The sequence below is a fragment of the Lampris incognitus genome, chromosome 8 (assembly GCF_029633865.1).
Source record: "Lampris incognitus isolate fLamInc1 chromosome 8, fLamInc1.hap2, whole genome shotgun sequence".
Classification (NCBI taxonomy): domain Eukaryota; kingdom Metazoa; phylum Chordata; class Actinopteri; order Lampriformes; family Lampridae; genus Lampris; species Lampris incognitus.
Window position 1 is genome coordinate 3,766,713 of NC_079218.1, and position 20,309 is coordinate 3,787,021.

At 47.5% G+C, this 20,309-nt stretch overlaps 1 protein-coding gene across 1 annotated transcript; it reads right to left on the reverse strand.

Annotated features, from left to right (window-relative positions):
* Positions 1 to 1,289: 1,289 nt before the first annotated feature.
* Positions 1,290 to 18,365, reverse strand: panx3 (pannexin 3). The gene is made up of 5 exons (XM_056284507.1): positions 18,182 to 18,365; positions 10,454 to 10,596; positions 6,872 to 7,086; positions 1,861 to 2,612; positions 1,290 to 1,348 (listed from the first exon to the last, which is right to left on the reverse strand). The coding sequence occupies exons 1-5, from the start codon at positions 18,363 to 18,365 to the stop codon at positions 1,290 to 1,292; spliced, it is 1,353 nt and encodes a 450-aa protein (XP_056140482.1).
* Between the last annotated feature and the right edge of the window lie 1,944 nt (positions 18,366 to 20,309).

Below are 20,309 nucleotides of genomic sequence, written 5' to 3' on the forward strand. Positions count from 1 at the left end.
ATCATTCCTTGGTTCGATCTATCGAGGACAGTGTCACCAGATCATTCCCTGGTTCGATCTATCGAGGACAGTGTCACCAGATCATTCCCTGGTTCGATTTATCGAGGACAGTGTCACCAGATCATTCCTTGGTTCGATCTATCGAGGACAGTGTCACCAGATCATTCCCTGGTTCGATCTATCGAGGACAGTGTCACCAGATCATTCCCTGGTTCGATCTATCGAGGACAGTGTCACCAGGTCATTCCCTGGTTCGATCTATCGAGGACAGTGTCACCAGGTCATTCCTTGGTTCGATCTATCGAGGACAGTGTCACCAAATCATTCCTTGGTTCGATCTATCGAGGACAGTGTCACCAGATCATTCCCTGGTTCGATCTATCGAGGACAGTGTCACCAGATCATTCCCTGGTTCGATCTATCGAGGACAGTGTCACCAGATCATTCCTTGGTTCGATCTATCGAGGACAGTGTCACCAGATCATTCCCTGGTTCGATCTATCGAGGACAGTGTCACCAGGTCATTCCTTGGTTCGATCTATCGAGGACAGTGTCACCAGATCATTCCCTGGTTCGATCTATCGAGGACAGTGTCACCAGATCATTCCCTGGTTCGATCTATCGAGGACAGTGTCACCAGATCATTCCCTGGTTCGATCTATCGAGGACAGTGTCACCAGATCATTCCCTGGTTCGATCTATCGAGGACAGTGTCACCAGGTCATTCCCTGGTTCGATCTATCGAGGACAGTGTCACCAGATCATTCCCTGGTTCGATCTATCGAGGACAGTGTCACCAGGTCATTCCCTGGTTCGATCTATCGAGGACAGTGTCACCAGGTCATTCCTTGGTTCGATCTATCGAGGACAGTGTCACCAGATCATTCCCTGGTTCGATCTATCGAGGACAGTGTCACCAGATCATTCCCTGGTTCGATCTATTGTCAGATGTAAAAATGTTTATGCTATCTGACTGTGAATGCATGGAAACGAAGCAAGAGATACACAAAGACAGTGGTGGCTGTGGCGCCCCAGGACTCGTGACTGGCAGAGTTGTCTGGTGATAAGCACATGTGGATGTGTGGATGTGAAATTTATAGACCTTCCCATGACGCTCCCAAACACATTTGCCCTGTAATTCTAAAAGAGGCTTTTTAAAAATCGTTATGCCAGAAAACAACCTTGATTTGTTTCCGGCCTCTGGGACTACAGAGCTCTCATGGACCTAATGTAGATATAGCATCCTAACCTCACCACTTATTTCACACCGATTCAGTCCATAGGTGGGCCTAATAATGACTAAATGGTGGAGTCTCCTTCAACTCATGGTACCCCTGGAGGTTTGGCTCTGTGAAAAGACAGAGAGGGCAGTTAGGGCTAGGAAGTACCACAAAACCTATTTGACTGAAATCTATTTTCCTAAATTAAGGCATTGCTTTCAAAAGACTCTTTTAGAAATGTACAGTTGCTGATTCGTTTTGATTTTGACATTAAGGCAGTGAAACATGTGAACAAAAGACACCAGTTAACAGTTAATGTGTGCAAAAGCCTTGTCCATTTTAAGAAACTTCCATTTTTGTGTTCTGTTGTAATCTGACCGTCAACATTACAATCACTCCCAATGACCCTAACTGTTCATTTTCAGTTTTGCTTTGCAAGTTTGCTTCCTCAAGTCCATTTGAATGTAACTTAAGTTACAGTGCACCTTATACCCCCTAAGAGTGTTTGCTTTTCATTTTAGAGCATGTTATTCATTTCAAAGAGATTGTCAAGTAATAATTTTTTGAACATCCCAGATGATGTAGACAAAAATAGCCACTAGCAGAATGCGTTTGAGAATGTAGATAAGCGTTACGGTACCAAGGGTCATATTCTCCTCCACCAGAGGCCTCTGCTCACTGCAGTTTACCACTTTCCCCTGAGCTGCTCCCAGGATGGTCATGATATCCACCAAGTTGAGCTTTCCTTCCTCCTTTGCCTCCTCTATTTCCTCTTTCAGCTCCATTGCTGCCTCTTCACGCTCCTGAATCTCTTCTTGGGTCAGCATGGCGTTCAAACCCTGTCCTGCCGTGGCGTTGCCCACCTGTGGTGGCGCCAGGGAGCACAATGCCCTGACCTTCCCAAACGACCTCAGATGTGCCACGTTAGCACGCAAAAAGAGCAGGAGCACATTGAGGTCATTCAGAGGACATCCCAGCTTACGACTGCCAATGAGGCTGAGCGAGGGGAGCACCTCGTACACAGACAGGAAGGTGGTGTCCCAGACAAAGAGCCGGACCAGGCTAAAGAGGACAATCGGCGCCAACAGGACATAGATGGCACCGTTCGCCACGCTTATCACCTGGAAGACCAACTGGCCGGTCATTTTACACTGGACCAGTTCAGGTACCCAGCTCTGATCGCGCAGCATGCCTGTACGGACGAAGCAGCTGAACTCATCCTGCAGGAAGGCAGAGAGGTGGAAGTAGGCCAGATAGAGGCAGGCGGCAGTCATGAAGATGAGCAGCAGGAAGCCACGCAAGAACAGCATGCTAACCAGGAAGTAGGAGCTGTGTTTGCATTGCATGTATCTCTCCAACAGTGGATACTCGAAGTAACGTCTCTTCTTGGCCCTGAAATAAACAATGGCAAGAGGAATTCAGTGAATATTGGTGTAAAAGGAAGCTTCGCCTCATAGGCGGTGCTATTAAGAGGCTAGGGGAAGCTTATCTTCCCCAAAATTATCACTGAAAAAAATGTACCCTTGAACAAAATCATGATTTCTTTATGGTCAGTAACTACTGGCAAACATTCAGACTCACTGCTGTGCGTATCAGGGAAAGCTGCAGCCTGGAGGTCCAGAAGCAGGGACATGAATATTGTAGCGAATTCAGGGGGCAGCCGGGAATCCACTGCAGCCGGGATGCAAACCCGGGTCACCCGCACCACGGGCGACTGCGCTAACCAGTCAACTAAAGGGTCCGACCTGGGTTCGCGTCCCGGCTGCGGCGGATTCCTGACTGCCCCCTGAATTCTCTACATTGGTGTCAGAAGTGGCATGGTGAGACCACGAGGCCGTCGGAAGCGCGTGGCCCAGAGGCGTGAGGGAGCTGGTATGCTAAAGCGCGGGGACGTGCTTCCCAAAGGAGGGGGTAGTGTAACGACCACGGATGACTAGACTCGCTAGCCCTTGGCTAACGGGTCGGACCCTTAAGTCGACTGGTTAACACAGTTGCCCGTGGTGCAGGAGACCGGGGTTCCCAGCTGCCCCCTGAATTCGCTACAGTATTATTTCAAAATTCATGAATATTGCTTTTTGAATGCTCTTGTTACAAATTTTATTTCTGCTCTTCTATTTCAATGCCAACCAACGAAGACTATCGTATCTGGTGTATTCAAGGATACTAATACATTTTCACCTCACTATGAATTATGTTATTATACTAAATTGCCTCTAGGTATGAACGTGTGTGTGTGTGTGTGTGTCGGCCCTGTGTGATGGCCTGGCGGCCTGTCCAGGGTGTCTCCCTGCCTGCCGCCCAATGACTGCCTGAATAGGCTCCAGCATCCCCACGACCCTGAGAGCAGGACAGGCGGTTCGGATAATGGATGATGAATAATAATATGAATTATGTCTGTAATGTGTTTGTAAAATAACAAGCACAGAGCCGTCCAGACCCACGCCGCACCTGATGCGAGTGCATCCTACTATAAGCGTCCCTCTTGGGTTGTCCGTGAGTGAGTGACCACACTTTGTGACGCATAGCCCATGGTGGCAGTTGCGCAGCACCGTGAGAAAAAAGGTTATAATAAATATGGGTCTGCGATCCTCTGTCTACCAGCCATAGCTTACAGACACACGCAAGCATGCTTTTCATTCTGAGATGTATGACCGGGGTCCTCTTAAATAATAAGAAAACAAACTCCTCTGACTGGTAAAGGCAAGCTGACCTCAGGATAAATGAATGTTAATCCGGGTGAAGAATGAATGCGATTATTCTGCTGCACCCTCTCAGTTTTATGACACCAGCAATAATAACTCACAGGCCCAATACCAGCTATGTTGTATGGTCTGGAGACAGTGGCTCTGATGAAAAGAACAGGAGGTGGAGGTGGCAGAGATGAAGATGATAAGATTTTCATTGGGAGTGATGAAGAAGGACAGGATTAGGAACCAGTATATTAGAAGGACAGCTCAGGTTGGACGGTTTGGAGACAAAGCAAGAGAGACAAGACTGAGATGGTGTGGACATGTGTGGAGGAGAGATGCTGGGTATACTGGGAGAAGGATGCTGAATATGGAGCTGCCAGGGAAGAGGAGAAGAGGAAGGCCAAAGAGGAGGTTTATGGAGGTGGTGAGGGAGGACATGCAGGTGGCTGGTGTGACAGAGGAAGATGCAGAGGACAGGAAGAGATGGAAACGGATGATCCGCTGTGGCGCCCCCTAACGGGAGCAGCCGAAAGTAGTAGTAGTAGTAGTAGTAGTAGTAGTAGTAGTAGTAGTGGTAGTGGTAGTAGTAGTAGTAGTGGTAGTTGTAGTAGTAGTGGTAGTAATAGTAGTAGTGGTAGTTATAGTAGTAGTAGTAGTGGTAGTTATAGTAGTAGTAGTAGTGGTAGTAGTAATAGTAGTAGTAGAGGTGGTAATAGTAGTAGTAGCAGTAGTGGTAGTAGTAGTAGTAGTAGTAGTAGTGGTAGTAATAGTAGTAGTGGTAGTAGTAGTAGTAGTAGTAGAGGTAGTAATAGTAGTAGTGGTAGTAATAGTAGTAATGGTAGTAGTAGTAGCAGTAGTAGTAGTAGAGGTAGTAGTAGTAGTGGTAGTAGTAGTAGTAGTGGAGGTAGTAATAGTAGTAGTGGTAGTAGTAGTAGAGGTAGTAATAGTAGTAATTGTAGTAGTAGTAGTAGTAATAGAGGTAGTAGTAGTACTAGTGGTAGTAGTAGTAGTGGTGGTAGTAGTAGTAGTAGTAGAGGTAGTAGTAGTAGTAGTGGTAGTAGTAGTAGTGGTGGTAGTAGTAGTAGTAGTAGAGGTAGTAGTAGTACTAGTGGTAGTAGTAGTAGTGGTGGTAGTAGTAGTAGTAGTAGTAGTAGTAGAGGTGGTAATAGTAGTAGTAGCAGTAGTGGTAGTAGTAGTAGTAGTAGTAGTAGTAGTAGTAGTAGTAGTGGTAGTAATAGTAGTAGTGGTAGTAGTAGTAGTAGTAGTAGAGGTAGTAATAGTAGTAGTGGTAGTAATAGTAGTAATGGTAGTAGTAGTAGCAGTAGTAGTAGTAGAGGTAGTAGTAGTAGTAGTGGTAGTAGTAGTAGTAGTGGAGGTAGTAATAGTAGTAGTGGTAGTAGTAGTAGAGGTAGTAGTAGTAGAGGTAGTAATAGTAGTAATTGTAGTAGTAGTAGTAATAGAGGTAGTAGTAGTACTAGTGGTAGTAGTAGTAGAGGTAGTAGTAGTACTAGCAGGCCTAATAGGAAATAGGATTGTGAGTTTGAGGCAGATGCTCACAGCTGAATAAGGTTGATGGAGTCGTATTTCAGCAAAATGAGGACTTTCTTATTAGTAAGTGGCAGTCGAGCCGTTGGGTTAAGTTAATTTAGTCTTGTGAAAATCCTCGGAAATTCAGCTTCCCCGTGCCTGATGCTCTAGCGCCACCTATGGTTCCCCTGATTGTTGAATCATTCAGTATAACTACTAATTCCTCTCAGGTCACAGGAACTAGAATCTATCAGCTGGCATTGGGCAGGAAGGCATAGAGACAAGTCAACAGCACACACATGCACGCACACACACACACACACACACACACACACACACACACACACACACACACACACACACACACACACACACACACACACACACACCGCTCAAAAATGTACACTGCAGTTCACCTAACATGTATGTGTTTGGACTGTGTGTGTGTGTGTGTTTGGACTGTGTGTGTGTGTGTTTGGACTGTGTGTGTGTGTGTGTTTGAACTGTGTGTGTGTGTTTGGACTGTGTGTGTGTGTTTGGACTGTGTGTGTGTGTGTGTTTGGACTGTGTGTGTGTGTGTGTTTGAACTGTGTGTGTGTGTTTGGACTGTGGGGGGGGGGGGGGTTGGGGAACCAGAGAAACAGGAGGAAAGCCATGCCAAAGACGTGGGCAGAAGAAAACCTGGTCCAGAAGGGGCTGGACTGAACTCTGGGCCCACTTGCTGTGACACAACTCTTCAAACCACTAAGCCAGCATGCTGCGCAACTCTGCCACACGTTTTCTTTTTTTCACAAAATCAAACATATCGTTAAATCAAATGAGCAGAATCTCCCCTTAGAATCGGACTGACGTTGAATTCCTAATATCTTCTAACGTGGCTTCTTACTTTAACTGTCATTTACTTTGTATGGTCTCTGGTGAGAAAATGAGAAAAGGTAGAATTCAGTTTTCTTACTTTTCATTTTTAAAGAACTCTCTCAGCTGATCTTTTTTCTGATATGCACGACGTCATCAGATCCACATTTACATACAGCCAATCAGATTAAATCATCAAAATATGAAACCCCGCCCCCTATACCAACATTTTCTTGTAGTCATCACTCACGTCATCTCATGAATATGAATGAGGACTAGACCACTCCCTCACAGTTCTTGGGACAATGGAGGTCAGATATAAAGATATAGGAAATATAACATCATCCATCCATCCATGATCCAAACGGCTTGTCCTGCTGTCAGGGTGCTGGAGCCTATCCATCATTTACAAATAAAACCCATTTGCGGCTGAATGTTTCAGTACACCATCTTCAAGGTCTTCAGACAGAAGAAGTTAAATCTGATTTCTGATTTTTACAACTTTATAACTCGGAAATGTTGACCATTTAACCTTCTCGTTACAGGACCCCCACAAAAAATATACGGACTTTCTCTCACCTCTCCAGCTCGGCCTGAAAAGTGAGGGGGTTCTTGGTGCTCTGGCGCATTTCCAGGATGCTCTGGGCCAGTCGGACTGAGCGGTTGTAAGACTTGTCTAGCTCGTCAATAATGAAGAGCAGGTCTGAGCCCAGCGTGGGTATGACCAGCTGGCGCCAGATCAGAGCAGGCAGGTACATCAGCACAGCCATGGCCAGGAGAGAGTAGGGGAACATCTGGATGGACAGGTGGAAGGAGAGAAAAGCGCACACAGATGTAAAGAAAACTAAGACACGAAAGAAAACGAAGGCTCAGAAATCCCACTTTGACTCCTGCTCGTCCTGTTTGTAAATAAACTTGTTACAAAATAACTCTGGGTTGAACTCTGGGATTTCTCTCTACCAATAAATCGTTATTTCATCCATCTGGAACTTGGAGTCAGGTTACATAATACAGACTGGCATCTCTGCCATGGTTTGGAGACGATAGTACTGCTACTGAACTGTTGGACCGGGTAGGACCAACACTGGTATAGGGTACTGGGTAGGGTACTGGGTAGGGTTTGATTGGGTAGGACCGGAACACGGGCGTGTGTCCTGGTCGCTACACTAGCGCCTCCTCTGGTCGGTTGGGCGCCTGTTCAGGGGGGAGGGGGAACTGGGGGGAATAGTGTGATCCTCTCCCATGCGCTACGCCCCCCTGGCGAAACTCCTCACTGTCAGGTGAAAAGAAGCGGCTGGTGACTCCACATGTATGGGAGGAGGCATGTGGTAGTCTGCAGCCCTCCCCGGATCAGCAGAGGGGGTGGAGCAGAGACCGGGATGGCTCGGAAGAGTGGGGTGATTGGCCGGGTACAATCGACCCTGTGCATAACTGTAGTCCACTGACTTCCGGTTTCTACGGCAGCGGTCACACCAGTTTCCTGTTTGCTGGCGTGTGCTATTAACAATGGCATACTTTTCACGATGCCTGCAAGATTCACCATGGGTAAATGTCAACCACATGCACACAACTGTCCACACACTTTCACCTGCACCTACCAGGGTGAAGTTTCAAGTTGTACATATCAAGGTACATCCACAATTCCGCCCGTCCATCCTCATAGTTATGGACGTAACTTGATATGTACAACTTGAAACTTTTCATGCATGTGCTGGTAGGTGCAGGTGAAAGTTTGGTGGTAGGTGCAGGTGAAAGTTTGGTGGTAGGGGCAGGTGAAAGTTTGGTGGTAGGTGCAGGTGAAAGTTTGCTGGTAGGTGCAGGTGAAAGTTTGCTGGTAGGTGCAGGTGGAAGTTTGCTGGTAGGTGCAGGAGAAAGTTTGGTGGTAGGTGCAGGTGAAAGTTTGGTGGTAGGTGCAGGTAAAAGTTTGGTGGTAGGTGTAGGTGAAAGTTTGGTGGTAGGTGCAGGTGAAGGTTCGGTGGTAGGTGCAGGTGAAAGTTTGGTGGTAGGTGCAGGAGAAAGTTTGGTGGTAGGTGCAGGTGAAAGTTTGGTGGTAGGTGCAGGTGAAAGTTTGGTGGTAGGTGCAGGTAAAAGTTTGGTGGTAGGTGTAGGTGAAAGTTTGGTGGTAGGTGCAGGTGAAGGTTCGGTGGTAGGTGCAGGTGAAAGTTTGGTGGTAGGTGCAGGAGAAAGTTTGGTGGTAGGTGCAGGTGAAAGTTTGGTGGTAGGTGCAGGTGAAAGTTTGGTGGTAGGTGCAGGTAAAAGTTTGGTGGTAGGTGTAGGTGAAAGTTTGGTGGTAGGTGCAGGTGAAGGTTCGGTGGTAGGTGCAGGTGAAAGTTTGGTGGTAGGTGCAGGAGAAAGTTTGGTGGTAGGTGCAGGTGAAAGTTTGGTGGTAGGTGCAGGTAAAAGTTTGCTGGTAGGTGCAGGTGAAAGTTTGGTGGTAGGTGCAGGTGAAAGTTTGGTGGTAGGTGCAGGTGAAGGTTTGCTGGTAGGTGCAGGTGAAAGTTTGGTGGTAGGTGCAGGTAAAAGTTTGGTGGTAGGGGCAGGTGAAAGTTTGGTGGTAGGGGCAGGTGAAAGTTTGGTGGTAGGTGCAGGTGAAAGTTTGGTGGTAGGTGCAGGTGAAAGTTTGGTGGTAGGGGCAGGTGAAAGTTTGGTGGTAGGTGCAGGTGAAAGTTTGGTGGTAGGGGCAGGTGAAAGTTTGGTGGTAGGTGCAGGTGAAAGTTTGGTGGTAGGTGTAGGTGAAAGTTTGGTGGTAGGTGCAGGTGAAAGTTTGGTGGTAGGTGCAGGTGAAAGTTTGGTGGTAGGTGCAGGTGAAAGTTTGGTGGTAGGTGCAGGTGAAAGTGAAAGTTTGGTGGTAGGTGCAGGTGAAAGTTTGGTGGTAGGGGCAGGTGAAAGTTTGCTGGTAGGTGCAGGTGAAGGTTTGCTGGTAGGTGCAGGTGAAAGTTTGGTGGTAGGGGCAGGTGAAAGTTTGGTGGTAGGGGCAGGTGAAAGTGTGTGGACAGTTGTGTGCATGTGGTGGACATGTATCCATGGTGAATCTTGCAGGCATCGTGAAAAATACGCCATTGTCCATAGCACGCGCCAACAAACAGGAAGTTGGTATGACCGCTGCGGTAGAAACCGGAAGTCAGTGGACTACAGTTATGCACGGGAAAGGTGGGGGGTATATGGGGGGTATATGGGGGGTATATGGGGGGGGGGGCGAACACTGGTGCAGCAGCAAACGTGTTCCTACTCAAACTGGAAAAATGACTGAAATGTGATGGTGATGTGGAGACACTTCTGTTGGACAGATAATCTACCAATTCTGCAATCGGTATACAGTACTAGTGTTCCCACGTGGCTTGTAAAGCATACAATATCTGTTAGCTCGGGTCCGACGGTGCCTTTTTTTTCTTTTTAAGACGGGAAGTGTCTCCTGCTGAGCTGACGGGACATGAGCAACAATGGCTGCTGCGCTTTATGTGCAGTTCCTGCTGCCAGAAGGAGGGACAGTTCAGGAAACCGCGGACTTCAGCTTTAATGACTGGGTCTAAAATACTGGACGCCACTGAGCTGAACAGTGAGTGGTGTCAGCAATGAAAAACAACAACTTATTTGGCATTAAAACCGACACTCTGACAGTTCAAACTCCAGTTTCACACGTCCCAGGATAGGAGGAACGTTGCAGTACAGCGATTCTGCAAGTGCTTTGTGAGCCGTGTTTCCCCATGGAGGCCTGAGCTAACTGTGGCGTGGAGTTGGTTAAACAAAAGTAGAACGAGAGAGTCTCTCCCTTCAATAAATCCACTTAGTCGAGTCACTTATTAGAACGGCTGTTGTATTATTTATTTATTTATTTATTTCCTTAACACATCTTTAAAGGACTTGAAGTTGTGAATGATGTTGAGCATTGCAGCATTGTTGGGATGGGGCGGGTGGGAGGGTGTGTTTATCTTATTTGGTTTTGTTTTGTTCTTTCCCTTTTCTCGGTATTCTCTCTCTCTCTCTCTATTTTCTGTTGTTCTATTTTGCACTTGAAACAAAAATGACAATGCACTTGTTTGGTGCATTGTCAATAAACAAATAAATCTTTAAAAAGAAGCAGAAAAGAAAATCAAAATGTACAGTAACCGTCTCAGACACACGACAAGCCGAGCAACCTTAGCTGAAGTCGCTGAAACTTACTTTGTGCACCCAGAGAGAGCGTTCCTCAAAGTTGCCGCTGCTGTCAAACTCGTGGTGCATGAGCGAGTCCCAGCAGTACGTGTCGACATAGCCGGCCTGCTTGATGCTGAAGTTGCTGGGAGGGAAACAACTGATCTGAGGCCCTGCAGAGCAAACAAGGATGGATTTGTTAGGAGATCAGCCAGTATAGGGGCTAGCTTTCTGCTCAGTTAAACCTCCGCTGTCGAGTACTGCAAGCTCCCTGAGCAGCAGCAGCAGCAGCACATACATGGACACACACACACACACACACGCACACACACACACACACATGCACACACACACACGCATGTGTAGCTTTTAAATTGTCGTTGTTTACTTTTTCTTTTAGAACACACGTGTACAAAAAGCACACCAACAAACAAACAAACAGCGAAGAGAAGGCCACTTAATCCAAGGTAAAGGAAAGCAAAACAAGAAGGGGGGGGGGGACACTACCACCCCTACATGTCAACCTTCAGTTACCGTTTGAATTTAGAGCAACGGCAACAATAAAGGAAGGAAGAAAAGAAGAAGAAGAGGAAATCTTGTGCATCAGAGTACAAAACCCAAAGCCAAACACGCGTCAGCCGCCGTGTTCCGCGTCTCTCCTGCCGCCCGGTAGACCCTTCAGCACGTGTGGCCGAGGCAGCTGCTGCTCCTGCTGTCTTTATTTAACATGGCTCCTCCTCTTGCTGGACAGCCCCAAAACCTGTCTGTAACATTTCCTGTTATAGCCGGCACATCACCGACCTTATGGCTAACAATGTATGTATATATGTATGTACTATATGTATGTACTATAAGTGTGTGTGTGTGTATGTGTGTGTGTGTGTGTGTATATATGGGTGTGTATGTGTGTATGTGTATGTATATATGTATGTATGTATATGTGTGTCTGTATGTATACATACACACACATATATATACATACACACACACATATATATACACTACCGTTCAAAAGTTTGGGATCACCCAAACAATTTTGTGTTTTCCATGAAAAGTCACACTTATTCACCACCATATGTTGTGAAATGAATAGAAAATAGAGTCAAGACATTGACAAGGTTAGAAATAATGATTTGTATTTGAAATAAGATTTTTTTTACATCAAACTTTGCTTTCGTCAAAGAATCCTCCATTTGCAGCAATTACAGCATTGCAGACCTTTGGCATTCTAGCTGTTAATTTGTTGAGGTAATCTGGAGAAATTGCACCCCACGCTTCCAGAAGCAGCTCCCACAAGTTGGATTGGTTGGATGGGCACTTCTTTGAGCAGATTGAGTTTCTGGAGCATCACATTTGTGGGGTCAATTAAACGCTCAAAATGGCCAGAAAAAGAGAACTTTCATCTGAAACTCGACAGTCTATTCTTGTTCTTAGAAATGAAGGCTATTCCATGCGAGAAATTGCTAAGAAATTGAAGATTTCCTACACCGGTGTGTACTACTCCCTTCAGAGGACAGCACAAACAGGCTCTAACAGGTACTATTTAATGAAGATGCCAGTTGGGGACCTGTGAGGCGTCTGTTTCTCAAACTAGAGACTCTAATGTACTTATCTTCTTGCTCAGTTGTGCAACGCGGCCTCCCACTTCTTTTTCTACTCTGGTTAGAGCCTGTTTGTGCTGTCCTCTGAAGGGAGTAGTACACACCGGTGTAGGAAATCTTCAATTTCTTAGCAATTTCTCGCATGGAATAGCCTTCATTTCTAAGAACAAGAATAGACTGTCGAGTTTCAGATGAAAGTTCTCTTTTTCTGGCCATTTTGAGCGTTTAATTGACCCCACAAATGTGATGCTCCAGAAACTCAATCTGCTCAAAGAAGTGCCCATCCAACCAATCCAACTTGTGGGAGCTGCTTCTGGAAGCGTGGGGTGCAATTTCTCCAGATTACCTCAACAAATTAACAGCTAGAATGCCAAAGGTCTGCAATGCTGTAATTGCTGCAAATGGAGGATTCTTTGACGAAAGCAAAGTTTGATGTAAAAAAAATCTTATTTCAAATACAAATCATTATTTCTAACCTTGTCAATGTCTTGACTCTATTTTCTATTCATTTCACAACATATGGTGGTGAATAAGTGTGACTTTTCATGGAAAACACAAAATTGTTTGGGTGATCCCAAACTTTTGAACGGTAGTGTATATATATATATATATATATGGGTGTGGGTGTGTGTGTGTATGTATGTATATCACCGACCTTATGGCTAACAAATGAATATGTACTTCCGGTGTACCCGTTGCATCAAGGGGGGGCTTCAATTAGTGACACACAAGAGACGGGGAAGTGACGTGGCTGCGGCTCGGCGGCCCACGTCGAGCAGCGGCGGCCTTGTAGCGGAAGGTGGTGTGGTGACGCTGTCTGTGTAGCGCGGTAACAGTAAGACGTCCTGGCTTGACCTGGACGGAAACGTAACACCGGGTCGGGGCGAACGCGTTTGTGAGTGTTGCCGTTGGCTTCGGTCGGTCACCGCTACATCCTGTCAAGTCTGTGGGAGATTTTACACCGTTTGTTCGTTTCCTGACTCGCTGCGGGGGAGGAGAGACAGCTGCCGCCGTGTGAGCTGACCGGGCTACTTCCTTTAGCTGCGTTGTGGTGTTGTTATTCGGGATATTCTTGTGCAGGGGTGCTGCACAACATGCTGGGCCCTATACATAAGCAGTCTCTGTGGGCCCTTTCCTCTTGTGTCTCTCACGCATCACTTTATGGTGTTCCAGGGTAGGGTATATTATTTACTATCACAGTACATCCATCTGTTTTAACCTAACTTAACCATCTTGCAGTGACTGATAACATGTATAGCATCACCTCAAACTTGGCTGCACCTCAGGGTACTGATGCTGACACCCGTGACGTTTACCCCACAGGAAATGCCCGCTGACCGGACCTCTTGTTTGTGAAGTCATTGATTAGATCTTTAGTAAGGGGTGACAGGAGCCTCAGTGAGGGGTGAGAGGGGCCTCAGAGAGGGGTGAGAGGAGCCCTAGAGAGGGGTGAGAGGGGCCTCAGAGAGGGGTGAGAGGGGCTTCAGTGAGGGGTGAGAGGGGCTTCAGTGAGGGGTGAGAGGGGCTTCAGTGAGGGGTGAGAGGGGCTTCAGTGAGGGGTGAGAGGAGCCCCAGAGAGGGGTGAGAGGGGCCTCAGAGAGGGGTGAGAGGAGCCCTAGAGAGGGGTGAGAGGAGCCCCAGAGAGGGGTGAGAGGGGCTTCAGTGAGGGGTGAGAGGGGCTTCAGTGAGGGGTGAGAGAAGCCCCAGAGAGGGGTGAGAGGAGCCCCAGAGAGGGGTGAGAGGGGCCTCAGAGAGGGGTGAGAGGAGCCCTAGAGAGGGGTGAGAGGAGCCCCAGAGACGGGTGAGAGGGGCCTCAGAGAGGGGTGAGAGGAGCCCAAGAGAGGGGTGAGAGGGGCCTCAGAGAGGGGTGAGAGGAGCCCAAGAGAGGGGTGAGAGGGGCCTCAGAGAGTGGTGAGAGGGGTGAGAGGAGCCCAAGAGAGGGGATAGAGGGGCCTCAGAGATGGGTGAGAGGAGCCCCAGAGACGGGTGAGAGGAGCCCCAAAGAGGGGTGAGAGGGGCCTCAGAGAGGGGTGAGAGGAGCCCCAGAGAGGGGTGAGAGGGGCCTCAGAGAGGGGTGAGAGGAGCCCAAGAGAGGGGTGAGAGGGGCCTCAGAGAGGGGTGAGAGGGGTGAGAGGAGCCCAAGAGAGGGGATAGAGGGGCCTCAGAGATGGGTGAGAGGAGCCCCAGAGACGGGTGAGAGGAGCCCCAAAGAGGGGTGAGAGGGGCCTCAGAGAGGGGTGAGAGGGGTAAGAGGAGCCCCAGAGAGGGGTGAGAGGGGCCCCAGAGAGGGGTGAGAGGGGCCCCAGAGAGGGGTAAGAGGAGCCCCAGAGAGGGGTGAGAGGGGCCCCAGAGAGCCTCCACTAGTTTCTTTAAGTCCTTCAACTGATGTATTGAGCCAATTTTAAGTGAAGTTATGACACTAATTAGTTAGAAATAAAAATTTGCAAACCAAAACAAACTTTTAATTCCAGGCTTCCTGAGCCCCCCCCTCCTTTCTGGGCCCTAGAAGCCCCCCCTCCCTTCTGGGCCCTAGAAGCCCCCCCTTTCTGGGCCCTAGAAGCCCCCCCTTCCCTCTGGGCCCTAGAAGCCCCCCCCCCATCTACGACGCTGCTGTTCTTGTGTACTTCTATGGAAGAACTGCATTGAATGAGTGGCCTAACATAGCTCTGCTTGTTGATTGTTCTCGTTTTTGCTTTGACTGCTGAGTTCGAATACATGTGTGGCCACGGTGGGGGCAGACGTTCTTTTGGTGTGCACACATTTTGTTTCTAGTTGTGTTTTGTTTTACATATCTTAGTATAAATAATAAAACGCTGAGCGGCTCTTGAGCCTGCCACTGTGTGACTCGACTGTGCCCCATGCGACTTTCTTTAGAATAAATGTGCACATCCTGATTCCTGGTGTGACTGGTGTTCTTCCGTCTGTGAGGAACCATTCAGCAGCTGCCACACACACACACACACACACACACAGACAGACAGACAGACACACACACAGACAGACAGACAGACAGACAGACAGACGGAGACCTGTTCAGGGTAAGGGTGGGCCACCGAGACATCTGTGCTTCTCCTGCATGTGCTTCTCTTTTCCATTTCAACTGAATTTTGCGGACATTTTTTCGAGAGACACAAGTGGAAAGCACATGTTTCCCAAACGGCAACCTGGCATTTGAAAGTTGCATTCTAAAACTGGGCACGTCTGCCGTATAATTAGTTCACCTTGGTTTGCCCGCAAACGGTCTAGCCGCTTCAACCGGCGCTCCACACCCATTTCTCATCTGACAAGAGGAGCGAGGCAGAGCCTGGAGGGGGGAGAAGCTGGGAGGGAACATGCATGGGTGTGCCCCCTTCTCTCTGCTTCAGAGACTTACAAGACAAATACAGGGCTTCTATTTACAGAAAGCCACAACATCTGCCCGGTGGCAACGTACGTACTGCTGCTGATTCTCTGTGGGGACGCGAGGCCCATGAGCCAGTTCAACTCCCCGTACGTTTACATGGTGTTAGAAAAGTGGACTTACTGTGTTAGTCCCACTAAACCGGGACTTTTAAAATAGCACGTGTAAACGTGTTAGTCCGACTGAAATCGTCCATCCATCCATTTTCCGAGCCGCTTATCCTAAGTAGGGCTGCGGGATGCTGGAGCCTGTCCCAGCAGTCATAGGGCGGAAGGCGGGGAAACAGCCTGGACAGGTCACCCGTCCATCTCAGGACCGAAATCGAATGTCTCATACCTGGGGGAGAATCGATTTATTGACGGAAGTATGTCCGACCCCGGTACGGTAGGTGGCGATATGCCCCCTTTAAGCTGGTTGCTATTGGATGAAAGACCTCCTTGGGACCTATGGATCACACACAGAACGCCCAGGCCAGTCCGGGGCCGACTGAAGCGTATACATGCCAGAGTAAATTGATCCCCAGCCTCATTATCTAGGTGTGTTAGTCCCACTTCCAGAAATTCAATTTAGTACCATTTCAGTCAGACCAACACGTTCACGTGTATTTTAAAGGTCCAGTTTTAGTCGGACTACCACAATAAATCCACCGTTTCTAACATGTAAACGCACTGACTGATTGTGTAATCCTTGTCCTACTACTACTACGACTCCTACTACTTCTCTCGGTTTACTGGCGGATCACAAACAATGTTAAGATGCATACCGCCACCTACTGTACAAGAGTGTGCAACATCGTGTCACTTTACCCTATTAAATTCTACCCAGGGCGGCACGGTGGCGAAGTGGTTAGCGCGGTCACCTCACAGCAAGAGCGTCCTGGGTTCGAGCCCCGGGGTCGTCCAACCTTGGGGGTCGTCCTGGGTCGTCCTCTGTGTGGAGTTTGCATGATCTCCCCGTGTCCGTGTGGGTTTCCTCCGGGGGCTCCGGTTTCCTCCCACAGTCCAAAGACCTGTAGGTCAGGTGAATCAGCCGCACTACATTGTCTCTAGGTATGAATGTGTGTGTGTGTGTGTGTGTGTGTGTTGGCCCTGTGATGGCCTGCCGCCCAATGACTGCTGGGATAGGCTCCAGCATTCCCGTGACCCTGAGAGCAGGATAAGCGGTTCACATCATGGATGGATGGATGGACATTCTACCCATCAACGTTGTGCTGCTTAAGAAAGTGGAGAGCCTTCCTGGGGATTTTAATCCCCTCTCCCTCTCCTTCTGTTCCCAGTATCCCATCAGATCCTTGTCCCAGATCCTCTACAGGGCCCAGTTATACGTATATAAACTAACTGTGTTTTGTGTGTGTGTGTGCGTGCGCGAATGCATGTTGACAAGCCATCTAAAAAAAATTTTTCTTAAAAATGGCAGTACATGTTCTGAGAGAAACCTCTACAGATTTCTGCGCCGTCTGTCTCTCTCTGCTCTTTTTATTATCTTGTAAAATATTCACCCGCTCAACTGTTCCTTCCTGTGAGCGATTTGGCAAAACAAAGCGTGCCGAAATCTCCGCTATACCGCTCAGGTCTCGTACACCCACTCCCAGCTAATATTGGCATATCATCCTCATATTTGTGCTCCGCGCGAGGAAATCTTGGCTGGGAATCCAGGTGCAAAACCAGCCAGACGCCAGACAGCGCAATCAGGAGCCGTTGTGCGACCGACGACAGGCAGCCAAGCCTGGCTCAGTCGCGTTGCCCACCACCACCTGACGTTTCGCGCCTGCTGGTTAATCAACACATCCTCTAATTTGACTCAAATAGAGGGACGTGCCACAGAGGAGGCCTGTCTGTAATTACAGGGCGCGGAGTTGGTGAGCGCTGTTCTCAATCATCCCACCGACGATTAGCATCAAGACTGCACACCAGGTCTGCAGAGAAATAGTCTGCTCAGAGTCAAGTGTGTGTGTGTGTGTGTGTGTGTGTGTGTGTGTGTAATAAGGGCCACTGCGTTACTACAAATGGTTCAGTATTCAAGTTTTTCCTCTGCTCCTGAGGGTTTTGCGGAAGACTTAAGGAAAATGGCTGAACAATTATTCATAATTGTGAATAATCCCCAAAACGTGGCGTCAAAACAGTCACTTTATGTAATATGTTGTAATATTGTTTAAAACTAACAAAAAATTAAGTTCCAAAAAACAAAAAAAAACAGTCACTTTCAAGTGAACGTTAAGTGGTGTACGGTGTGGGTGAGTTATAGATACATTTTTCTTGTTTACTTTTGTTTATAAGATTGTTTCCTGCTTGTTTAATTGCACTTTGTTAAATGAAGTTCAATTCAATAACAGTGATATTTTCATTATGTTAACGTTATGGAAAGTGCCACACTAGTGGAGTGTGTGTTTACTTGATGTACAAGTACATTTTGCAGCTGTACCGATGGTTTAAAAAGTTTACTGTTCAACCACACAAATCAGACATTTCCACCCAGTAACGACGATTTACGATGAGTCGTCCACATGCGGTAAGATTCATCCTATTGCATAGTGACACATAACTGTCAGTGTCCAGACACAAACCTTCAGAGAGCATGACATAAGCTATGGTTCAGGACCGTCCACTCAACTATACTTTAAAACTAACCTTGCAAGTCCTGCAAGTCCCATTCTGCACCAACATCTGCAGTAGGCTGCAGATGCCTCAGACATAATACACACGTTTTCTTTTGTAATGATCCTATACATGTCTGTAAAACTAACACACAGATGCTCACCGAGGGAGATCTCCCGAGCGAAGGCCATGGAGACCAGCAGCAGCGGTAAACCCACAGACACGTACTTGATGACCTTGTCCAGCGGCAGCTCCAGCTCCAGGTGGGCAAGCCGGCCGGTTGCAGAGCCCTCCTGCAGCAGGGCATCTGATAGCATGGCCTTGGCGGCCGCTTGAGCGATGGACATTTCCACACCTGCCCAGAGATAAGCCACACGTTTTTGTTTTTTTCCCCTCCGTGTCTTTAATGAAATCACAGAAAGAGCACTTTTGTCAGGACCGAATCAGGAAGCAGCCCGGCAGACTAAGGAAGCCAACCGTGTCCTCACAATGTTGGCAGCTTCGATCCGACTAATAACCTTTTGTTGCATTACACCCCCCCCCCCCCCCGTTCTCTTTCCAAACTTCTCCTCACTCTATTTTCTCCATAAGGTGTCTAACAAAGCAGAAATACATCCCATTTCTCTTTTCCTTTACCTCTGCTGACCAACAAGAACCATTATCCAGTCCAAGTTCCATTCAACGACTTCATTACAAGAAATATTTCTTCACATTAAAATTGATCTAAAACCTTTCAAGCACTTTTAAACATGAGGATTGAAATTACCACCCTACCTGTAGTCCTCCAGCTCTTTCTGAAGATACGATAACACCAAAAAAAAAAAGTTCCCAGTTAAAATACCTTCTTGTAAGACCCGAGTGATGTTGGAGAGGGCTTTAAGTAGCAGGGAGGGCCTTGGCTAAATGAGAGGTTGGATCTGGGCTGGACCAGGCCGAACTGGGTCGGTCCCTAATTAAAGACAGGACATCTGGGAGCATGTCGGCGCCCAGATGGCACTGGTAGCAGACATCCAGTACTGAGCACTGGGACGTTACACTTGTGTGTGTGTGTGTGTGTGTGTGTGGGTCATTGGCCTACCCCCCCAGTTAGCCATAATGTTGAGCACGCCCACTTCAAACAAGTGAGCCACCGCCAGTGGCTTTTGCAGCCTCTGTCATTCCAAGCCTATTTTTACTGCACTCCAGCCTCGGATCTGCCGCTAGCCAGGATACAATCCTCTGCAAAAGTTAGCAGCTGAAAAAGGCAAAATCTGTTTCTGACCTTTACAGTCATGCACAAAAGAGGAACTGTTCAGAGGAAACTACCGATTTTCAAAGATTGTGTGTAACATGACTCTGAGAAACATCTCTGCATGCTGCACAACGAGGTCCTTAAATCTACTTTGGTTGATAGACAGTCGACACAAAACCGAAACTGTGTTAGCTACTTTGACTGTACCAGGTCATACCTGCAGCATGACCGCTGAATCGAGCCCAGGGTAAGGTGGTCTTTCCTGTTCAGGAAATTTCACTACCCCTATAAGCCCCAGGTTAGTCTTCCCCCTCATGTGTTTCTCTGGCTGCAGACTGGAAGTACGTGGATTTGTGTTTTACCTTTGATATTAGCAGGGCAATCTTTGGGTCAAGTTACTTTATTCCTCTCCTCCATTCAGCCTCCTCTCTGACTCCGGCTCAGACTTCAGCAGCTTTAGATTGACTGCTCTCTAGCACTTATCTGGTCCAAGACACAACTCTCATTAGGCGGGTTTCCATTGCAGTTTTGGCTAAATAGAAGCGTTTTTTTTAATAGGTGACAAAACACAGTTGCTAATGGTCTGTGTTTCCATTGAGATATATATTTATATACTATGCTTAGTGACAGGCATGGGCGCAAGTCCATGAATACTGTGATGGCATCCAGCGCTTTTACCTGTGCCCCCATCCATAGGGTTAGTGGTCATGTCAGGAAGGGCATCTGATGTAAAATTTTACCAAATCAGTACGCGGATTGACAAGACCCCTGAGAAACAGGAAACAAGCTGAAAGAAGAAGAAGAGATTAGCAGGACACTGGTTGCCATTCCACATAGCATCGGCCATTAGGTTTTAAAGTTATTCTCCTTTCAGTTACACAGCCTCCAGCGTTTCATCTTACCAGAACTGAGGTATTGCATGATAGCTTGGCTAACATTCATGTGCTGCTTATTTATTTATTTTGAAAATATGTTTATCGGCATTTACAATTTTAGCATATTAAACAAGTCACATATTGAATAATGTAATACAATAAAATCCCCACCTCCCCCCACCCAA

What these genes read in the sequence shown, in the direction of transcription:
- panx3 (XM_056284507.1), bottom strand. Translation starts at nt 18,365, where the DNA reads ATGTCCATCGCTCAAGCGGCCGCCAAGGCCATGCTATCAGATGCCCTG. An exon ending in GCTCTCTCTGGGTGCACAAA is followed by an intron (nt 7,087 to 10,453) that starts GTAAGTTTCAGC and finishes CTGTCCATCCAG; the next exon opens with ATGTTCCCCTACTCTCTCCT. An exon ending in TTTCAGGCCGAGCTGGAGAG is followed by an intron (nt 2,613 to 6,871) that starts GTGAGAGAAAGT and finishes TGTTTATTTCAG; the next exon opens with GGCCAAGAAGAGACGTTACT.